We start from the raw sequence: 22,775 nt of genomic DNA on the forward strand, positions 1-22,775 counted from the left end.
ATCATGACTACAGCATGTATAGATGCATGGTGCAGGTATGAACTTCAAACTGAGATTTTGATCTTCCTGGGCAAGATTCTGAAGGTTTCATAATGCTTGCTCTATGGGTTAGGGGCTCACTAGGTAAACACGAAGGTTAATACAAACTCACAACTGTATATTGGATCATCTGAAAATTGGGGGCAAAGATCCCAAGTTTGCATTTCTTGCCCACTGCCCATTTTGAATGCATAATGAAAATATTAATGTCAAAAAAAGATGTGGAGATACAGACAGTAAATACTCGTCAGGACAAGGTGATCAAGACCCAGGACCACGTTATCCCTCTGATCTCATTTCTGTTCATCTCACATCTGCCTGCCCTGCATCTATCCTGTTCCACCACTGCTAGCACAAAATTACCTACAGCCTTCACTGTCCCTAATTGCTCTTCACTTTACTGACATTCTGAATTTCAAAATCTGTCCTCTTACCTCTCCTCGTCATACTCTTTTCTGTTTCTTTACTAATACACAACTCTGTGACTGCATTAAGTAACCCTGTGAGGATTCCTGAAGTTAGACTGTATAGACTACACCCTTTATCAAGGTTATTTTAAAGGAGAAAGGGGCAATAAGCCTATCATACTCCACAGGAATCCCTCCTGCTTTAATAAAGTTTTCCTTGAGGCATGGATGAGTTGATTATACAGCAATTAAAGAGAAACGGAAAGCTTTCAGCGTTATAGGCTGCCCTTCATTTATTGTTACTACTACTGAACTACTGGGTCTTTAATATATGAATGAACGAAAGCTGAAGCCTAAGGATGCTAACAAAGACCCGTCCTTCCCCAGAGCAGTAACTGTAAAGCTGTGAACAAAGCTTTCCCGGCATTCCAGCAGACACAGAAAGACATGTAGCAAGGCCGAGATGACTCTACAGATAAAACCTAAACCAGCAAATTCCCTAGCTGCTTGGCTTTTAAATGTGACTCTGAGAAGTCAACCTAACGGGGCAATTTCCATCTTGCAGCCTTACCCCCTCTTATAACTAATATCGGTTTAATATCTCTTACATCCAAACTGGAATTTAAACCTGCCAGTACAATACGATGGCTTTATTCTTTTTATTTTTTTAACGTTTTCCTCCACTTTGAAGCTTTGTGTCTCTTTGCTTATATATAGTTAACATGTGGACAATCAGGGCACAAGGCAACACATCTTTCTCGACTTTTTTGAATAGAGGTTTTTATCAATAACCTGACGTCCATGCCGATCCTTTCATCTTTATATTTCAGAGAAAACACATGCATATACATACATGCATTAATTATCTTCAGAGACAGTGCTACATTCTTCATGTTGAAAAACTCAGCGCTTCAGAACTATTTATCCTACCAATAGCCAAGAGAGGGAGAAAGCACGTACTGCACCTCTGAGCTCTGCTAGCCCGGGCAAGTCAACGATTTCCCATTTCCAGCCCCACAGAGTTCCCTTGACAGCCAAATAGCTAGATTAAGCTTTTCCACAGGAAAAAAAAAGCCACTGGAAACACCACAGCACGAGGAGTGCAGTAGGCATTTAGATGCTCGGTGTATTCCCAGTTTCCCTTGGCTGACCAATGGCTCTGCAGGCCGTCTGCTCCCCAACACACGATGAAACTTGTTGTAACCTCTTCAGAGGCTGTTTACGAACCAGCAAAACCAGAAGGGTACTACTTTAAGTAAAGAGTATACTAATAGCTTTAAGAGTCCTTTGATAGGTTCAATTTAGACTCCTTGCAGCAAAAAGGAGCCTAGGACTTGGGCGAGCCTCTCCGGTCTTTGGATGATGCTTCCCCGGAGACTGATATGCTCCAGAAGTACAAAGCGACAGCGCTGGGGCTGACCACCCCCCACCCACCCTTTTGGGGATGACAAGCCAGTCCTGCAGAAAGGTAAGTAGAAAGCTAGCACAGGGCCCAACGGAGCCAATTATCTCAAGTTTTCTGTCTCAAATTCTCTTTTCCTCCTAAATTTGCATAAAACTGAGCCAAGACCCAAGCTATACCTAAATTTAGTTTTGTAAGCCAAGCACTTACCAGTACCGCGAAGCATCGTCAGGAGGACCACACGTCATCCACGTTTGTTTATTACCATGTTTGAAGACTCAGAAATGTTTCTGGTATGAAAGAGCAATGACTTTAAGGAGAGAAAAAAATGCCACCCTTCAAACAGTGGGTGTGCAGGTAGGTGTAAAGTTTCACTGTCTTTATTAAGACATATTAATGAGATCTGAGAGAATATCGGGGCAGGGAAGGGGGTAAACAGGCAGTTTATTTCCCTAATTTTGCCTTCAAGGAAAACCCAAAAGGTCACATTCACCGTGCTGGTAATGGCAACTCTCTAAGCTCATGGACTGTTCTTCCCTGCAACGTGCTACCCTGCCTGGGCTTTACTAGGCCAGGATTAGATGCATAGCTAAGCACACACGGCCACATAAAATAGATTTTTTCCTTCAGAAAGCCTAATTAACACATCACACATGCATTTTCTTCTGTCACGTCAGAAACTGGCAACCATGCAGACTTTGCTGTCAAAATGTTACTGTTTGCACTGGGCTGTGAAGTGTTTTTCCCTAAGGCAGAGGAATAATGGCAGCTACAAATTAAAATGTAAGTTTAAAAGAGTCAAATGATTATGGAATGAAACTGTTAAACAATTTCTTAAAAGGCAGCATTGCCAATGATCACGCAGTCCACCAAGAGTTGGAGCCGAACCCAGAAGTGCTTGTTCCAGCTACGCAGGAATTCGTTAACGCTGGTAAGCGTTGGCCCAGGGCAATAAATTATCACATAGCTCTGGGCTGAATGGCACCCAGGCAGGAGTATAAATAGATTTGAGAAACCCTTCTCACCTGTTACAGGCCTCACGGTCAACTCATCCTTCTGCAAACAAGTTACAAACAACGCTACTTGACTGCTGTCCTGGGTAAATAGACATATATATGTCTTTTCAAAAGCAGTGCATCTTTTCCCAGCGAAAGACGTTTCCTCTTCTTACATATAAAATTGGGATTGAAGACAGCTATGAGCCAGAAATGGCTCCGATTGCAAATGTGCAAAGCTTTGGGATTTGGGCCAAGTTTTCTTTGTTCAGGTCTATTGTGAGCACAGAATATAACTCGTTAGAAAATTTTATTCTATACAGGACCTTTTGGGTACGTTGCCCCCCAAACGTGTAAATAAATGGCATCATTGTAAGGCCAAATAATCAACAGCAGCAGCAGATGACACAAAGAAGACGTGGCAAAAGGGGAAGAAGAGGAGTGGGCCAGTGAGGAAAGGATATGGTGGGACAGATTTATTCCCTATTGGAAGATTTTAGGACAACGCTTACCGGGACAAGAGCAATCTGTAAGCTTGAAACAAAAAATAGCTTCCTACAGGTGTGAAACGTGAACTAGTCTCAGCCCTGGGCAGGACCAGAAGAGGGGCACGCTGTTACCTTCACATGGAGTATTCATTGCAGGATCACCGGAGAATGAAACAGCAGTACCTGCCAGACTGCGCGGGGAGGTCCCGCAGCTGCGGAGGTCCAGCCTGCCAAGGCACCCACCAGGGCCATCCGGCTGGTTTAGCTGGAGGGCGGCGGTTCCCTGGGGAAACAGGAGCATGTTTTGTTTGCACCGGGTGATACTGAAAACAAAAAACTGCCAGAACAATATGGCAGTCAAAGCAATAGAGATCCTAGCACTGGCACAATTATATCCATATGAGTCATCTTATTAGTATAGCCAATTTCCCTTCGTGAAATAACACGCACTACTATTCGAATATTTGCACTGACAGAAATGTGTCAACACTGAGCAGTTTTGCAGCCTAGTATCTTATATACACTGACAGCACACACAGAGGACTACTGTGTAGAGGAAGTGTCTCCGTGCATAGACGGGTGTGTATAGATGTGCACGCATCTGCGGAGGAAGCCGGAGCAGCAGAAGTCGCATCACAAGGAGCATGAAAATTCAGGCTGTGCCTGCGAGCCCGGGCTTAACTGCAGAGCCGGCCGCTGGGCACGTAGGTCCTTTCCGGGACCCAGCAGCAGGTCGTGACAGACCTGCGCATCCTGCAGCCTTCACCGCGCTCTCCAAAGGGGACAGAGTTTTTACTTTCTGCTCTCAGATGCAGCAGAGGTGAAACCTGCTAAACGGCTGTGAAAGGAGCCCAGCCTTCATTTATCCGGGGCACAGCTATTAGCACAGAGAGGCTTTACAAGCTCCTTTACCACTGCCATTTGCATTCATAAACTGTTGGGAGGGTTTTTAAGGATACACAAGGGCAGTTTGTTGGCCAAACTTATTGGTTTCTTCAGCTAAAGATACCAAGGCAGAGTGGAGGCTTAAAGGTTCAGGTCAACTCTAATTTTAACTAGAGTGGTTTTCTCGCGTCTGCCTGTATCAAAGGCAGTATCACAGTATCAGGATTCAGTGTCAGCTGTCAGAGATTTGGTAGCAATGCAACCACTTTTATTCCCATCATCACTATTTAACAAGGTTGAAAATAGCCACCTCAGTGCAGCCCCGACTCCCTCCGCTTGAGAGAGAGACTTCAGCAGCTGGTTCCCAAGCCCACCTTTAACCTTGGCGAGAACAAATGCTACCAGGATCACTTTATTACACTCCATGACCCAGCAGCACCTCTGCAAAAGCACCTCCCTTCAGGTGCATTCTTTAATTCTCTGCTCCACCTCTCCCAGCAGCACCACAAGGCAGCATCGACATTATTTACAAGAGGAGCCTTCAGCCCCCGCACCATACTCCGGGTCCACCCTTCCTTCCTTGTCCTCCTTCCCCAGCCACCCTCCCTATTTGCCATTCATTTTTCCGTACCATTTCCATCCCCAAAGTCTTCTCGGCACTGCCAAGTTCACACATTTCCATTCCCACAGGGGGGTTGTGGAGATTCAGGGTCCGGCTAACACATCTGCATGGCACAAGCGCTCTGAGGAGCAGACGAGCCATGCCACCAGGCGTGTGCTTTGACTCTTGGTGAGAAGAAAATGCCCATTTGAGAAAACGATGAATTTTGCAGACTGGATTCAGAGCACCTAGCGTCAGTCTCTCCGCTCGTGCAATTTCAGAGCTCTAATGGCCCCTTGCACGGGGAGATGGCACAAGACCACTCTCTTTTACTCCGTAGGGGAACGTAAGCTTTCTTCACTCCTTTGTGGTGAAAGCCATGTTACCTTTTATCTCCCACCTTCCCTTGATGACAACAACTCTTACCTTCAGCAAGCGGGAGGAACCATCTGTGACAGCCAGGGTCTGTCTTGGGGCTCTGGCAGGATGTAGGGTAAGACTAAGCCGACGTACAAGATTGCCGTACATTTCTTTTGCTATACTAACTTCTGCGGGTTAGCAGTTGCACTGCACATTAAATGCAATAATTAAATGAATTAAACTGGCCCTGCAAGTGCAGCTTGCAGTCTCCTCTCTGAGGAGACTTCTGTAATAAAGTTATATTAAAATTAAGTTAGAAAAATTAACTATTTAAATTCTTACCAGTGCTGGAAGAAGGTCCAACACTACTCTGCCTTTTCCTTGTATCATCCAAAAACCTTAGTAGCTTCTTAATGACTTCTGAGATGTGCATCTGTGCAAACATGTGGCAGGAGAGCTCACCTGAGCGGAATTAACCCCTACCCGTTAACCCCTCCGCTTGTCCCCGCAGACAGTCACATTGTCAGCTGAATTTGATCTCACCGTGGTAGGAGTGTCCCTCTCACAGGGAAACTGTCTCAGCTGGGAAGGTAAAAAAATAAAACACCTAGACAGAAAATAGGTACCGGCAGGCAATGCTTTATTCCCATCGACTGTGGGGAACAGTATGCATGAAAGCACCACTTGAGGCCAATGGAGAGTTAAGAAACCTGTTACACGAGTTACTTTCAAACCTGCTTTGCAAGCACTACAACTAAATGCATAAAAACAGGCTCTGGGAGGCCTCGTATGACCTGCACAAAAGCTTCTTTTCTCCCAAGTGCAAAAACTTCCCCCCACATTCCCAAGGGCCCAAGCAGAGCCAAAGAGAAAGTAAAACCAAAGAGCTTTTATTCGGCCCAGCAAAAGCAGCCTGTTCAGAGCAGCATTTACGGGGCTCTGGAGGGAGAAATCTGCAGAGGAGGGAAACAGCAAAAACAACTTTTGAGGTAGAGGAAGCAAAACCAGGAGGCCCTCTAGAGATGCCAACCGCTAAAAAAAAAAAAATAAATAAATTTGCCTGTTAAAATGGATCTCAGGCAGTAGCAAACTGCAGGTGCTTAACAAAGTGACATCCTTCAAGATCTGCTATTTAAACTCATCCACCCTCTAACATTCCCCAGCGTTTCACCCTTACCATTTGGGCACACACGTATACTCTGCGGAGCCCTGTCACGCCTGCAAAACAACCGCACGCTGCCAGGCTGTTCCTGGTTCTGCTAAGCTGTTAGAAAAATTTCTCGAGATGCTAAACTCCAAAGTGCTCCAGCAGATCTGCAGGGAGTGTGATTTCCACCAGGCTCTGCGGGATCCCCAGAGACACCGGTGTTTCAGAACCAGGTCCCTGGCCTAGATCACATGCCAAGACTTCACAGAGGTGAGTTCCTGAGTGCTCCCTGATACCAAAAGTTGGGAGTTAAAAACAAAAAACAGCAGCAAAAAAAAACATTTTGGAAGAGTCTACTAGGTAATTTCGCCGCTTTAGTACTGTAATAAAAAGAAAAAGATATTCTTTAAGAGGTGACCCAATGCAACAATAGTATCTGGCAAGTTGGAGTCCTCTATAGCTTTGGACATACCAAACAATGCAAAAAATAAACGTAAGACCCGCAAGACCCCTGGGACGGGCAAATCTCCCTGGAGTGTTCTTCGGCCTCGCAGCTTCAAACATGGTCCTTGTACCTGTCAAGAACCTGCCAAGGCTCTTTTAACCTTCCATGGGCCCAGTGTGTCTCATGCTGTTATTTTCCTATTTTTTCTTCTCCCCCCAAACTTCCATTTTTCTTTCTTTCAAAACTCTGCCAGTATATTGAGGATTATATGAACATAGATCTGTTTCCATATCTGACTATACAGATGCACCAACATCTGCTGCTTTCAGTCCTTCCTCTCTTTTCTCATCATTTCTCCCCTTTGTGCTTCCAAACCTTTGTATGGTGAAGGACTGGCACATCCCTTCCTCACTCGGTTTCCTGAATCTCAGGTTCAGAAGTGCTTTGTTGGTCCGCATGTAACGCAAACCCTTCACTTCTCAAAAGACGGAAAAAAAGACATTTAGAAAATATATCTATTTTTAAAAATGATACCTTGTCTCACGATGCCTGCCCACAGCTGGCCTCTCCCCAGCTTCTGTAGGACACCCTCAGCCCGCTCACTGCCCAGCACCCCCTGTGTCACCCAGCACCCCCTGTGAGGTGACACAGCCCCCTGCCCCGAGCCCCTCTTCCACACCTCCCCAGGGATGCCCCAACGTGCTGGGAGGTAAGTCAGATGGCACCGGTCACCTCGCCACATCAGTCCATTGCACGGGGGAGCACAGGGGACTACGGACAGGATGCATCCCCTGAAATGGGAAGAAAATTTCAGGGCAGCTGGGGAGCTTGACCTGGACATTTCAGGTATCTGACGTTGCACCAGCAGCTACCAGAGACTTGTAAAGGGGTCTGCGGGTAGCTTGGCACCTATGGCGTACACTGGCACACACAGTGAGCTGCACATCCTCCGATAACCCCACCGCATATCCTCTGGGCTAGCGGGTCCTGGTCTCCCATTCTCTGCTTCCTGAGTCAAGACATCTAATCCTATGGCCCCAATGCTTCCGAAGCCCATCTCTTACTTTGTAAGTAAATATATATATATATGCACATCTCTTACTTTCTAAGTACGTATATAAATATATTCTTTTCCTTTTTACAGTTACAAATTGCATTTACACACAGGTTTTTATTTTTTTGGTATCTATGCAAGCTTTGTAGGGAACAAGAGCTCAAGATATAAAACTTTTGAAAAATACTTCCTTTTATTTTTTTATTATTTTTTAAAGCCTACATCAAAATATACTATGTCCAGCTGTAACTATCAGCTCTGTAGGGTAAATCTTGTTTTCAAACACACAGAATAAAACCAATGCCAGCTTCACATCCATCTTTGCCTCCACCTGTCCCACTCAGCACCTCTCCACCAGCTTCCCGGAGCACATCAAGCCTTCACCTGGCCCAAAACGTGCCAGAGGTTTTTCATCACATGCGGAGGCTGGCTGGCAGCATACTCCTTCAGCCTGGAGCCCATCACCTGGTAGAGGCTTTCCGCGAGCTTGACGACCACAGCCCTGACATTGCCGCTTCGGACAGGCAGGGCCCTGTTTCCCAGTAAGAACCAGAGCGTGGGCAGGGCATAGCGCTTGACGGCTTGGGGTTTCCGGAGATAAACAGATGCCACGAGCACTGCCGGGCGAGAGAGACAAGCTTGTTAACAACCGTGATGCAAACAAATACCTACCTTTTTTTTTTTTTTGGTTCTCGGAACCCTTTTCTGGCTAATATCAGCAAGCACAAAGAGCCCGATGATCCAGAAACAGGCAATAGTGGCTGATCATCCACTGAACAGAAAAAACAATCTCTGAGGACCTTAATTTCTCCAACTCAGAGGCTTTGTACCCGTGACAGACTTAGCAAAGTGAATCATACACATTTTGCAAAACATTTCGCCCTCTGCTTCTGCATTACAAATGACAAAAATGTCTAATCGCTGTTTATTTCCATTAAGAAGTTGTCTAAACCAGCTGCTGAAGGTTTTGAAATGCAGCTTAGAGAGGTAAATGAAAGATTTCTAGTAAAAAAGATGATTACTTTTTTGTGACCTTTGATGAAAAATGCCGAAAGTCTAACCTGGCAGTTCCCTTTCCTCAGTGGCACACAGCAAACGGCAGTATTATACCACGCTTCAAAACCCCAGCCCGCAAAAGATGTGTGCTGCTTGACAGTTTTGTCAGAAACATCAGTGACTAACTGATGTCTTTGGCAGAATGGTCTAATTTGAGCTTTTTTTCTCCCTCATACTTGGTGGCTTCTAATGAACAGCTGTTTCAAACTTCAGGATGTCTTAGATAATTACCCAGACCCCACTGCCGTGGCATTTGAGCATCTCACAATTTTAATGGCACTTACCCTCACAATGTTCCCTGAAACAGGGGAATAGAGATAGAAAAATCTTACACAGGGGGATGAAATTTAACCAAAAAACAAGTGTGCCTTCTCATTCTTTCTGAAGTCTGCTCATTTTCTGAACTGAACTACATTAAATACAAACAAAAATTTACTACCAATAGGCTCCTTGCATGGCAGATTTTGCTGAGAGATCAAAATCTGAAATGGTCTGGAGACAGAGTGCTGATTTTCTGTTCAGTGGAAATGTTATGCAGTAACCATTTATTATTCTGTAGTGGAAGGACCTTCATTTTCTCTACGCTGTTAATCTAACATCAGTCATCAACATTTAAACAGCTCCTGAAAGTATCTAAAAACATTCTGGTAAGCAGGAAAAGGGTTATGGTACCTATTTTAAAATGTTTAATTTGAATTTAAATGCTATTAAACACAACGGTCACTATGGAGCTTCAGAAGAGAAAGAGCTGTCTGTTCCCACTAAATCCCAGAGAGAACATCTGCTCTCTCTAAAGTACTCCCAATTTATGTTCAAATGATTTCTTTGAAAAAGAGATTAAAATAACTGTAAAACTAAATTCTATGTTTATGAAGATTTACTTTATTCAAATTATCTTTAAAGGCCCTTTTACTTTCACTATGGCTAAACATGCCCTTTTGAGATTCATAATGAAGCAGCAAAGTGTATTAAACCTTGGATTAAAAGATGCTGGCATAATTAGCAGTGGATTTAGCCCTAATTAAAGCAACGCTATAAATAGTCTTCTCTAGTATATATTGAGATTATAATTTTCTCCATTCCTTGGCTATTGCTGACATAGCAAGCTACTATTATAAATCAATTATCAGCTGAATTTGTAGTGTGTCAGACACCGCTGATACAGAAATAGACTGTTTGCACGTCCTGAAATGCTCAGAGTCCAAAATCGTGTCTGCAATACAGGCAGGGAGCTTCAGTGGATTGGGATGAACAGCCCCCAAATCCTGCCTTGCACAAAATCCTTGCCTCCAATCTGTGTGTTGAGTTTTCATCTACACTACGACCCCCAGGCTCTGCAGGATTCAGCCTCAAAAGTTTCCAACAGGAAAACAAGAATCCTGTGATGACAAAACAAACTGATCCTCAGAAATACCAGTTGCCACAATTTTTTCTAAAGGATGGTCGGTCGCCTTAGAAAAGGGACCTCTTATAGAGCTCCATGACCTTTACTGTACTGTCCTTCAAAAAGAGGAGGCAGCCAGGGTATTTTTAGCCCCATCTCTCTCCTGGAGGCGGGTCCTGAGATACCCCACTGAGAGCTCAGTGCTGGAGCCCGAGTGCTGTCCTCATCTTACATGCTGCACGCCTCCGCGGCAGCCAGGCAAACCCCTGCCAAATACACCTACTATGTGTATTTTGCAAGAGGGACAAGCTCAGGACCTTCGGGTGTTTCATGAGCTACTGCACTGTCTATTCTGAGGCATTCCCTCTGAAGACTTCTTGACTTAGAAGTGAAGGTTAGCTGAAGCAGGCAATACCTGAGAGACGCTCTGTGACATCCAGCAGAGCTTGGCCGCTGAGGTAACGCACTCGGTGGGCAAACGCCTGCAGGAGCGATGTCTTATCTGAAAGAGAAACACGTATTTCTGCTCACTCTTCTGAGGTTATCAGAAAAAAAAAAAAAAAGGGGGGGGGGGAAGGGAAAGGGCAGCAGTAACTGCGTTTTGTAAAATAAAGTAAATTTCTGGCAGTTCCTGAGTCCTTTTCTTCTTCTTTCCTTCAAGCTTACTTGGGAGGATTTTAAATTCAAAAAGAAAAGCTCTCATTTCACATTTGTAAATACAAAGTTAACTGCTGTATAAGGAGCTGCGTTAAACATTTCACATCAGGGCCCTCAAGATTTAAATCACATGTAAGCAGTGAAAAAGTTCTGCATCCCGGAGCTTTGCAGAAGTGACCTCCTCTAAGGAAAAGGGTGAGAAGGCTCAAAAGTCCACACATCCATTCACACTTTAAGGATAAGCTGGTGTTAACATCTTCAAGTTACCTGTTGGGAACTATGGACAAGACTCCAAGTTACTCTTACAAAAGAGAATTATGTTCATTGCCAATACCATCCGCTCTCGGGGGCTCTTGTAACATCTCTGAAATCAGATCTTGGCAGAGAGACTGGGAAATGAACTGATTTCCCCATACTTGACTGTCATACGTATTTTAGTTTTTCCTGTGCTGCCTGTTGTTGATTTGGGGTCTTGTTTTAATTTATAAACTCTTGCCTGGATTGGTCTGCAAGCCTCCAGTCATACTGGTTTGACAAGCCAAGCAAAGCTTTTCCTGGAGGTAGAATGTGCGTGGGATGTGCTACAATACCTCGTGGTGTCACTGGGAGTGGCACCGACAAAGCAGGCGACCTACTTCTTCATGACCCACTACAGAGCCAAATCCCAAAGTGGTTTTAAAGTAGCACTGTGCTATTAAATGCTCCTTTTTGCATGAGATATAAAAAGGAAGTCCCTAATGATCTTCTTGCAAGCATGCAGTAAAGAACTGATCCTGATATCCTAATTAAGCTTCTGCTTTGGTAATTAGACTCTTCTCATTCACCTTTCTAAACAGACACTTCACTTTTTGCCTCACACTCTTGCAGGATTGGCAGACGCTGTTTCACACTTGCTGTTCCTCCCCAAAGAGTTACCTTACAGCTGCTGCTTTGAAAAAAAAAAAACCTGAGATCAGGAAAACTTGAAGGAGCACAAAAAGTTAATTAATCATTAATACCGGTATCTACGCAGATTTGCAGGGGAACACTTGGGGTTTGGGTGGGTGAGGGGGAACTGGTTTTTTGCTTGGTTTTTAGGAATCTAAGTGTATAGGCACTATTCACCTTTCAAATTAAGGGTTTCAAACGCCCTGTGCATTTTGAAACAGTAAAGCTTGAGTCAATAACAAATTTACCCAACCATTATTTTAGCTGCCTTGAGAGACCTAAAGACCGAGGAGCTTTCAATGGCTGTTAGAGAAAATGAGGCAGCAGGCAGTTCGATTCTTATTAACTCAGCTTTAATTCTCTGCACTACATATTAGCTAAACCTGGTGGCCACAGGACAGACAGCCCAGCATTTGCGATATGAGCAAAGGAAGAATCTGCCTCTGCGTGCTCTCATTTTCACTGCGGTCCCCTCTTTGCTACGTTAACACCTACAGGGGAAATTTCCCTTCCCCTCTTGCAGAGGGCTGGTTCCTCTGGGAGCTACTCAGGCTGTTGGCCTGACTCCACGCCCTGGCATCAGGCAGTGGCCATCTGAAGGGCATTTCTTTCACGACAGAGGACAGGGTAGGACAGATGTCAGAGGAGAGCCAGGTCTATGTCTTGGTCCCACTGCAGTCGGGCTCGATTTGCTGATTCGCCCCCGTCTACAAGGTGGCTCCCTTGAGTGGGATTAGGGTCCCAGGACACAGCTAATGAATGTGTGCGGCCTTCAGCTGGGGACATCCAAGCCAATGTCAGGGTTAAGCTAAATAAATGATTCAGGCATTATTTGGAAGCAAATTAGATTGTTTGTAGGTAGAATTCTGGTCTCAGTGATGGGGTTTTTTTGTTTTATTTTTTGGGGATTTATTTGTTTGCTTGTTTTTTCATCGAGTGATCAAGCAATTTTCTAACCAGCTTGCATTTTTACATGGATTATTAAAGGTGACAGATGAGGAAGTCTCACCCAAAACTCAGAATCTGAGGCATGTCAACACAGAGTCTCAGAGCAATGGTTGGGCTCTTAGCTGTGAAACTCAGTGGAGCAATGGAGCATTGCGCTCACTTACTCTAAGCTAGGAGCGTTGCACAGTCCCTTAGAGTTCTGGGGATTTGTTGTCATCTGCCACTTGATTTTAAACTGTAAAGGCAGGCAATTTTAAAGCATATGGGAAGGTTTTGCTCATGCATTTTTCCCGTAGAGCCTTCCTTCCCCCACTAAAGCCCTAGGTGTTGAATTTTGAAATATTTGTGATTCAGTTGCCTGTTTGAATTTTTGCAAATGACCATAAAAACGAGCAGAAGCAAAAAAAAAATATATCCCACCTCGTCTGCTTGAACCTGTCTCTGGGTAAAGTCAGTGTGATGAGAGACAGATGTGCCTTGCTCCCGTTCTGACATCTGCCAGCATGGAAAATTTACAGTGATCTCTCAGAACTGGTGAGAGGGGAATGACAGAAAGCTCCATACAAAACCTGAATGGGATCTGTTTGCCACATCCTCTGTTAGCAGGATTCTCTAACTTTTCCCCAACCTTCTCCCAGGTACCACAAAAAATGGGTAAGGGCCAAGAGCAGTACAGGTCTCACACTGTTCTCCCCACTTCATGATCTGGAACAACCCTATACTTCAGACACAGAAAGGCAGCAGGTCAGCAAATTCACTGAGTTCACAAAGCAGCTGCTGTGGAGAAAGTTGTTAATTCCCCTTTAAGACCTGCCTCTTCAACACTAAATTTTTCAGGCATATTCACCCAGTGCTGCTTTTTCACAGCTGACATAAATCTGCGTGGCAAGGGAATTTACAGCAGACCTTGGCTATGTAGTTATTGGCTATAGCAATCTTGCCCCATGCAGAACAACATGTGGAACAAGCCATCATTTACAGCTGGATTTATACCTGTTTGTTCTAAAGAAATGAACTTGGCAAATCATAAATTCCCTTTTAAAAAAAAGACGACAAAGAAGAAAGGTGGAAAATAGACAGGACCAGCTAATGCCTATAATGTAGAGCCTTCCAGGAAGCTGTTCTGCAGAAGCTCTGATAGGCCAGCGTCCCTTCACACCAACAGCAAAGCAATTCATTTGGGAAGTCAAATCAGGCCCAAACAACCTCCAAAAATCCCTTTGTCCCTGAATTCTAGCAAAGTTGTATTCCAGGATTTATTGTTCAGCTCCTTCTGTACCAAAGCAGACAAGCAGCACAGAGCCAAAGGCTCCTGGGACTTTGGGGAAATGCCAGTACACCTTCAAGCCTGTCTGGGAACTGGTGCATAAGGACTGCACCACCACAGCTTCTGGTTACCCAGCTCACCAGTTACAGTCGGCAGGAATTCAGGTCCTTTGATATACAGCATAAATGACACAAGTCATCTGCAAACCTGGCATCAACCATAGAACCCGAACACTTTATGTGGAACCTGCTTTTCTGTAGTAGCTTTTAATCAGTGTAAAAAAACCTCCTGGTGAACACTTTTATTGATGCCATTCATCTTTCCAAAACCAAAACTCTTTGCATGCATAAGTACGCACACAACGGCTCTCATCTTGTATTTCAACAGGACTCAGAGCTGGAGTAAACGGCAGATGAAGAGCCCCAGGGACCAGAAACTTCTGGTCACAGCTGCAGCGATGACAGTGGTAGCGCAAGTACTGCCAGCGTGCTGCTGAATCTACACTAGAAGATCGAGAGGGAAATTCAGGCCTGGATTCATTTCACCAAACTTTAAATACTTCACTGAGGTTCCAGTGGGCAGGCGTAAACACCTCCAGCAAGCTACACAGAGCAGCCGGAGTCTCCCTCCCTGATGTAAATGTGTGCAAAAAGAAAACCAGGCAATGTCAATACCTCTCCACTAGATCCTTGCAGCTGGATCCTCCAGGGGATCCAGCTGCCTAAAATAAAGTGCGTAAGAATAACCTAAGAGTCACAGAGGACAACACTTGCTACAAACCTGTGTCTGGTTTTCAACTGTGTCCCCTGGCTGCACCCAACCCTCCCAGCCCCTTCTTCACCGAGAGCCACCCAGTTGTCTATCCTTGTACTCATTGTTGGGAATCATTAGTATCAACCATAAAACTGAGGTGAGAGAAAAAAAAAATCCCATTCTACTTTACTCCCAATCCTTTTATTTCTGCTTTTCTGACTCCCTTATTTTGAGGTTACTGCCTCCAAATTAAGGCAAACTGAAACCTGCAGCAGGTGAAGGGAAGCAGGGAGCTAACTTCAGGACAGTATCTCCATATGCTTTTAAGAAATACATACTACCCACATGCATGCAATCAGATTCTAGAGCAGATCACAAGGGAATAATTCCAAATACACTGACCAAAAAGTAGCTGTTAAAAGCTGTTTTGATGAACTGTAAAGACACCAACATAGACTTCGGTAGTATTACCCATGAAGGAACATGCCACTATGTTTGCCAGTCCACAGCGTGCAAACACATAGCTTTTGGACAGCCATAAAGGATGGGCTGGAGGTGCACTCTGCAGGGCAGGTGCTCCCAGCCGAAACAAGCCTGAGGATCCCTGAGATCCTCAGCATGACCCCAGCAGGCAGCAGAAGACATGCTGTACAACCTGCAGTGGGCCATATGGTTCAGGACACAGGGCGGATCAGGACCTCCCCCTCTCCCTCCTGCAGGTACATATTTTACATCAACAGGCATACTTGCGGCCCCATGCTCAAGCATCCACAAAAGGGGACAATAATGGGATCCATACCCTTCTGGAAGAAGGGAGCTGAGGCATTTCTAACCCCACACACGTGGAGACCTCCAGGCTGACTATGGAACAAGCATTTCATCCTTCATATGATCTCCACTATGATCTTTTAAAACACAGTATCATATTAAATTCAAGGTCTCAGTCTTCGAATTTAAAAGGACATTTTCCTTTGGGCTTTACATGGCTAAACTACTACCTGAAACTGCAAAATGAGTAACTGAGTTCCAAGCGTTTCATATTGGGGTCGGCAAGGGCCAGAGGCATCTGCTTGGGAAAGCCTCCACTGCCAGAGCGTGGAACAAAGCCCAGCAAGAGCAAAGAGCCTCCACCACCCTTCCCACCATGTTTTTCAAGGAAAAAGCACATTCCTTTCTTCTTGTTTTAGTGGATGTAAACTTATCAGAATGCACATCTTAGAAATCCAATTCAATAAAAACAAAATGCATGCAATTTCCCAGGAGGAAGGGGGAAAAACAGTCACGACAGATGCTAGTCACTTCCCTCATGCTCTTCTGGCAGGAACTTAAAATAATCCCTATAATGTCCTCTCTACTGAATTAATAATCAGACATACGATCCAGGGGATAAGCAGCATCCATTCAGCTGCACATCACAACGTGATACAACAGATTGGGATAGAAAGAATGCAGGCAGGACTTCATAAACATCCTGCAGCAGCTGGGTATTTCCCCAGACAACAACAGCTAGCAGACTCAGTGTTCACTTGGCTCCGACATGGAGAAGCTGCAGTTGAGGAGTCCATGTCAGAGGTTAGCCTTACCTAGGTGAGCAATGGATGCTTCCAGCGCTTTCACAGCTGCAGCATAAATCCCTGAGTGCTTTGAGTTCAGGTTATCAGTGACTGCTGCTACCAGAGAGACCAGCACTGGGTGTAAGGCATCTCTGAGCAGGGGTGTCATCGAAGCCAGCGCCTCCAGTGCCTGCTGGTTCACTTTCTTATTGCAATCCTGAAGTCTCAGGACAAATACATCAAAAATCTGTTAAGAAAACAAACGACATGAAAGCTAGATTAAAATGTCTTTGTTTCAAGAAGGGATCTAGAAACAAGTATCCATCAATGTGAAAGATGAATGCAATCCTTTCTGTCAGCTCAGCACAATTTCACTCTTTTCCTGTGGGCTGCTCACTGTAGTGGTTGCACAACCTCATGCTGGTTGAAAAGATTTTCATATTTTATTAAGAGTTTTGGGTGGGGACAGGATAGTTCATATGGTGTTTCTCTTTACCTATAAGTCATTAAATTAATCCCATTTTAATAATGCAAAATATTATCTTTTGTATAGAGGTATGAAAACAGGTATTTACAATGCCCACTTTTCCATGAAGTTGTCTCAAGCACTGAGGGTATTTTTGATTTTGCCAAAATTGTGGCTGGATGAGATCCAAGTTTTGTTTTATCTGTCTCAGAACCCGCGTCTGGAGGAGTGCAGGGCTCTGATGAACTCTTCAGGATCCAGACCATTTGTCTAGCTAACAGGTAGGCTTCTGAAGTTTAATGGGCTATGCAGTTCTCATTAGAGCAGGTTCAGTCCCTTGACAGCCACTTTATCAGGCACCATCTTCTGGAAAAGGGGAAAAAAGCAGCTACTGGGAGGAGAAGGAAGAGAAGATCTGTCTTTAGCCATTTTCCACCTCTTTCCAAAGAGGGAAAAGGACCCCCAGGAAGGGTGAGAACAGTCTTTCCCAAGCAGGAAAGGGATGAGGACAGAAGTGAATAGGCAGAGTAGTGTCTGCGCAAGACAAGATGAAGTTTACAGGAGGATCCTTTAAAAAAATACTTTTTTTTTTTAAAAAATCAACCCAGGCTGATGCTTCTTTCCCCCATCGCAACCCATTTTTCTTCTAGAGAATAATTGCCAAGCTTTCAGTGGCTGGATTTCCTTTATTTCAACCTAAATGGTAGTAGGAGACAGCAGAAGCTGCAGCAACAGTAAATGCTGTCATCATCTCGTGAACAGCACCAATAGGCACCTGCCACAGAAACATATTTGGACTGAAATTACTTGCCCTGAAACCTGGAGTTTAATTAAATTGTTCTGGGTAAGAAGGGACCAGCCTGTCCCAAACAGCTCGTATGTAGTGCCAAGACACACTGAGTTAACTTTACTGGTACAGGCTTGGAAATGGAGCCAACAGGAAAGGAGCAATAAAGACACCCTACATACCTGAACAATGTTAGTGGAGATGAACTGGGGGCTGCTTTTGCAGTGATTGAGGAGGACAACCACTCCCTCCATTCGGGTCTGAAACTCCGTGGCTGTCAGGAGCCTGTAAAGCTCCTTGAGCTGTTCAGTTTCTTCCGCAGTCCGAAGTGACGTGCGACGAGGGACTGTCAGACGGGGTAAGACGAGTACATCAGAGCCAGACCTCGAACTGGAAAATAAAAACAAGGGAAGACCTTTTGGTGATAATATCTTCGGTTAATTGTGAGGAAAACATCTCAAGGAGACTTCCTAATGATGTGACTTCAGCTAGATCCTGATCTGAAAAGCAACTTGGATCTCATGACAATCATTGCAGGAGACAATCCGCAAGTAACCATCGCTAGTGCTTACTCAGGAAAACCAAGACACTGAGGATGGGATTCCTCTCATTTATCTTCAGATGTCTCCCCAGGTACTCATCTAGCATCCCTTTGTGGGGAAAAATAGGCACAGCTTCAAAGTTTAAATGCAGACATTTATGGGATCTCTTATAATACAGACACCTCCTTTTATGGGAGGTGTCTGTATTATAAGGAAATTAATTACTCTGAAGAAGTGTCTCTACAACAGGTATGGGAATCTGGATAAATAGCTCAGATGCATCTGAACAGATGAATCCTACCCAGAGAGATTAAGGGGCATATCTGAAAGGATGCAGAGGATCAGTAACAGAGATAAAAACAGAAGCCAGACATCCCACCACTACGCTCACATTATTGCTTCCCTAGGGACTGGATCCACAGCTTAACAAACCCAATGGGAACAATTCTCTTGGATCAGCCTCTCTCTGCCATGAGCATGGGAAACTCCTAACTATGCTAGTGAGGCATGTGGTTACCCTTCCTGCCACTGCTGAGCACAACAGAGCTAAACAAATCCACTCTGTTATCAGAGGAGAACAGGTACAAGTAGCTCTCCTGCTGACACGGGGACACAAGGACCAAATTCCTATCTTGAATGCTGATTGCAGCACAGGGGAAAAAAATCATGCTGTCCGTCAACCAACCAGTAATGGGTCTGAATGACATGAACAGCTACAGAAAAAGTCCATGTTTAGACATCTGTTGACCAGAACTGCTCAGGAATTGTCTAGCTGGTACTGTTTGAGGGTGAGAAAGCCATAATTCAGCCAGGCCAAACCACATCCATGGTAAGTGCTATTTTTGGGACTGGCATCTTGGTTCTAGACTGGGACTTCTCATCAAACCACCTATCGAAAAAAGACTCCAGTCAGATAAGAATACGCTGATTGAAATTACTTGTCCCAAGTCAAACAGCAGAGAATCAACCCTCTCACAGCCTCCACAACATTGTCCTCGCCACTGCACTGGATCTTCTTAGCTACAACTGGTGGCTGTCTCTTCCTCTCTCAATTTTTGTGGAAAACCCTCCAGAGAACTTGTGTTCAGCCTAATGCAGAAGTAGACATTTTTAATCGTAGAAGATTTGCGGAGCAAGGAAACAATCTCTGGCACAACTCGTCTCCACCAGAAAGATTTTACCGAGGAAGAGACATGTAAAGCTTGTCACGTGCTTTGTCAGATATAACAGAAACGCTCAGTACCCTTCAACAGAAGGCAAGTTGTCCTGGAGCATCATCAAGCCTTTGTTCCTAGACTTCTTGGGGTCCTTGGTAGATCGAGGTTCAAATTTATGGTCTTCTATTCCCTATATACATATATTAAAAAAACCCCATTAATCTATAGAAGATAAGATAGGAAATTACTTGTTTAAAACACAAGTTATAACCAGGATCACTGCTACCAAGAAAGGCTTAGGAAAACATTTCATAACTTAGAGAGGGAGACAGGCCAGAGATTCAGTGATGTCTACTATTTGTTTTCCGTAACCCAAGGGAGCTACCATAATGGGCAGCAGTATGAAATCCTGAGTTCATTAGTCTTAAGCACAAATGGGAATAATGCAAACTGGTAGAGAACAAGCCTTCTTAAAGGGAATAGTGGGAAACTTTTGGACTCTCTGGAGGTTGGCCCATTGTGTCGGGAAATGATTTGGTTCACACTCACTCTCCCTATTCCTGCACAAAGGCACATTCCTTTCTAGAATGTAAATAGAGAGGAATGAAGAAAAAAAAGAGGGATGATTTTCCACTGGATGCTGAATTCACAAAGGTTCTTCCAGCTCCATAGTGCATGGCAGCAGGGCAGGATTCCCAGAATACAGACAATGTATGTACTAATTATGATTGCCTTGTGCATCTTTTGGATATTTGGAAATTTTCTTGGCACTACTACTTCCTTCATCTGTCACAAAGACTCTATTATCTTCAGAAGCACTATTCTCACTTCCTTGCTTTATTGGGGTGGGGGCGTAGTGTAGGGCTTTTTTATGCTTGAAGGTAAAACCATTTTCTCCTACTTCCCTTTCCTGTTTGTGGCTGATATTCAAAATACACCCACTTTATTTCTAACGATACTAGTTCCTTCACTGTCTACAGATAAACAGGCTGAGGATCAAGAGTTCATTCCCAGGAGCAAAATGATTCAGCGGAAGAAGAATGAGATAAAGATTAGGTTTGCTTAATCTCATATTAGCAATCTCAGTATTTGCATAAAGGAGACATTTCTCCTGCCAAGCACTTACTTTCTGCTTAAGTCTTGCCATAACATCTTCCAAATCACGTGAGGGGGCAGACCGTTTCAAATACCTATCAAATTTTTGATGATTCATCAATATATTCAGCATCTTCCGTCCATAACACCTAACAGGAAAGAGAGAAATGAACACAGATTATTACTGTCTTTTCTCCCTTGTGAATAAACAAAGGAAAAATGTTAACAGAATAAGCTGATATTTTAAACTCGTCATGTGCAATGCCTTCATGAGAAGGTATTCAGTAAAGAGAGATATTTACCTCCACTTGTCGCTGCACAATGCTGCCAGCTGAACACAAGAGGCAAGAGGAAAACACATGGCAACAGGTAAATACAGTTTCACTCTGAAACTGTGGGTGTGCTTCCGTGAGATCGAAGGATCCCATGGGACAAGCGAAGCACATCTCCTGCTTTGCTGTCATGGCTTATTTGCAGTGTCTTGCTGCCCTTGCACAATAAATTACCTTTCTTTAACTGGCAGAGAAGCTAGGACAAATCACCACATGCTTACTATTTATTATTCTATACTACACGTATGCACACAGGCAGTTAGTTGCGCATGTGTTCTTGGCATCCATTAATGGAAATTTAAATTAATAATCAAAATAAGGTTGGGTTGGTTTGGTTTTGCTACTATGAATCTACAGCTATCTCCAAGAGGAATTTTGGAGACCGTTCAGCCACAAACAACAACATTACGCAATGATTGGGAAGTAAAATTTGTGACTATCACAGGCAACTAAATCTGCAGAAGAGGTTTAGAAAGACTGAATAGATTGGTTAAAGACAGCTGGAATTTTTCTAGGACAGTCTTATCCTTATCAGAAATAAATGCTTGGGATCCTTCAGCGATGAACACTGGCCAACACTTCAGCTTTGCATTGCGCACGGAAGACCAAACAAAATTGTTTGACTGACTAATCTGAGCTCAGTTGATCTGAATAAAGAATCATTCAAGTCACAGGAATTTGGCAATGGTCCTTCTTGCTGGACAACCTCATGCTACTCAGTACAGTCATTTCCCCAGACAACATTATCCACACTGTGAAGTAATTTTCTTAAGATTTCCTTTACCTTCCACTCTTTTGCAGTTTTATCATTTATAGCCAGACATCAAACAGTTTTCAAATTTTAGGAGGTGAAATCAAGATCATCACCTTGTGTCCGGATTACAGTCCTGAGCAAGCTTCACCACCGCACGCACCAGCAGCTCAGTACTATCACCTGTGCCCGACAGGAGCTTCTCAGCTCCAATTCGCTCCATCGTGGTCAGGAGGTGTTCAGCTGCACACTTCCGCACCAGGACGTTGCGGTGTCTGGAAACAAGAGAACAAAGACTGGGGCAGAGGGAAAAGGAGGGCCAGAAGAACGGGCCTCAATCGTAGCAGGCACCCTGTCATTGCTGGGGGAAGGAGGCAGGTGATCTCGGTGCAATTTTAGCCACCTGTAGAAGATTCTGTCCTCAGATAAACACAAAGTTGGCATTGTACAGAGGGACTACCTGCAAGGAAGAAGGAGGAATTCAATCTCCCTGGACCACCTGGTACTCAATTTCTTTCCTGAAATTAACTCTGAGAAAGAGGGACGTGAAAGACAATTCATGCTGTCTTGTCAGAGGGCTCCCACTACACAGGCAGAGCTGCAGCAGGATTGAGGCTTATTCCACCCGTTTATCTCCAAATCTGCAGATCCTTGAAAAAAACAAACGGGGGGGAAAAAACCCTGTGGGGCATGAAGCTGCAGAATATCCAATAATGCAGCTAGTTTGTTCTTTCAGGCTTGGCAAGAGGTATGTTTGGATGTTTTACCCTTTTCAAAAGCTGAGGCAAGGGTAGCAGTTGTTTTAGCCAGGTTGTCCTTTCTAGAGGGTGCCTATTTGAAACTATCAGGCACAGCAGTAATATTTTAAGGCATCATTTGCTTCAGCTATCCCATGGGAGTCTGCTTGTGAAGGTGCCTGTAAAGTCACTCACCATCTCAAGGCTAACATACAGCATCAATTTGAATAGAAAGTGGAGCTCTAAGGACACGACAGTCAGACAGACTCCTCTCAGCAGGAGCTGTGCCTGTTGAGCAGGCTGTGCCGCACCCAGCGGGTTCTCCCCTATGCGCTTTGTGTCCCAGCAATTAGCGTCCTTATGTCTCAAGTTAATGGCGTAATGATGATGCATGTTTTTTCCCAGCGCCTCTGTGGTTAGCGTTGTGAAATATCAAAGGGCGCTCAATGCTGGAATTGCCATTGTCCCTCTTCCCACAAAGCCACAAGGCTATATCACCACCCTTTGCAGGGACTTTCGCTTCCCCATCATTCACCATGT

The 22,775-nt window shown here is 44.3% G+C and overlaps 1 protein-coding gene across 1 annotated transcript in view; it reads right to left on the reverse strand.

The window, feature by feature from the left end:
* Positions 1–8,195: 8,195 nt before the first annotated feature.
* Positions 8,196–22,775, reverse strand: part of TOGARAM2 (TOG array regulator of axonemal microtubules 2) — a 31,330-nt gene continuing 16,750 nt past the window's right edge. The window contains exons 14-20 of the mRNA XM_059835898.1: positions 21,615–21,773; positions 20,447–20,564; positions 19,407–19,510; positions 17,804–18,005; positions 16,399–16,615; positions 10,679–10,765; positions 8,196–8,440 (exon numbers count right to left, since the gene is read on the reverse strand). Coding sequence (XP_059691881.1) covers positions 8,196–8,440; positions 10,679–10,765; positions 16,399–16,615; positions 17,804–18,005; positions 19,407–19,510; positions 20,447–20,564; positions 21,615–21,773 — 1,132 coding nt within the window. The remainder of the gene's footprint in view (positions 8,441–10,678; positions 10,766–16,398; positions 16,616–17,803; positions 18,006–19,406; positions 19,511–20,446; positions 20,565–21,614; positions 21,774–22,775) is intronic.

This window comes from Gavia stellata, chromosome 2 (assembly GCF_030936135.1).
Source record: "Gavia stellata isolate bGavSte3 chromosome 2, bGavSte3.hap2, whole genome shotgun sequence".
Lineage (NCBI taxonomy): Eukaryota > Metazoa > Chordata > Aves > Gaviiformes > Gaviidae > Gavia > Gavia stellata.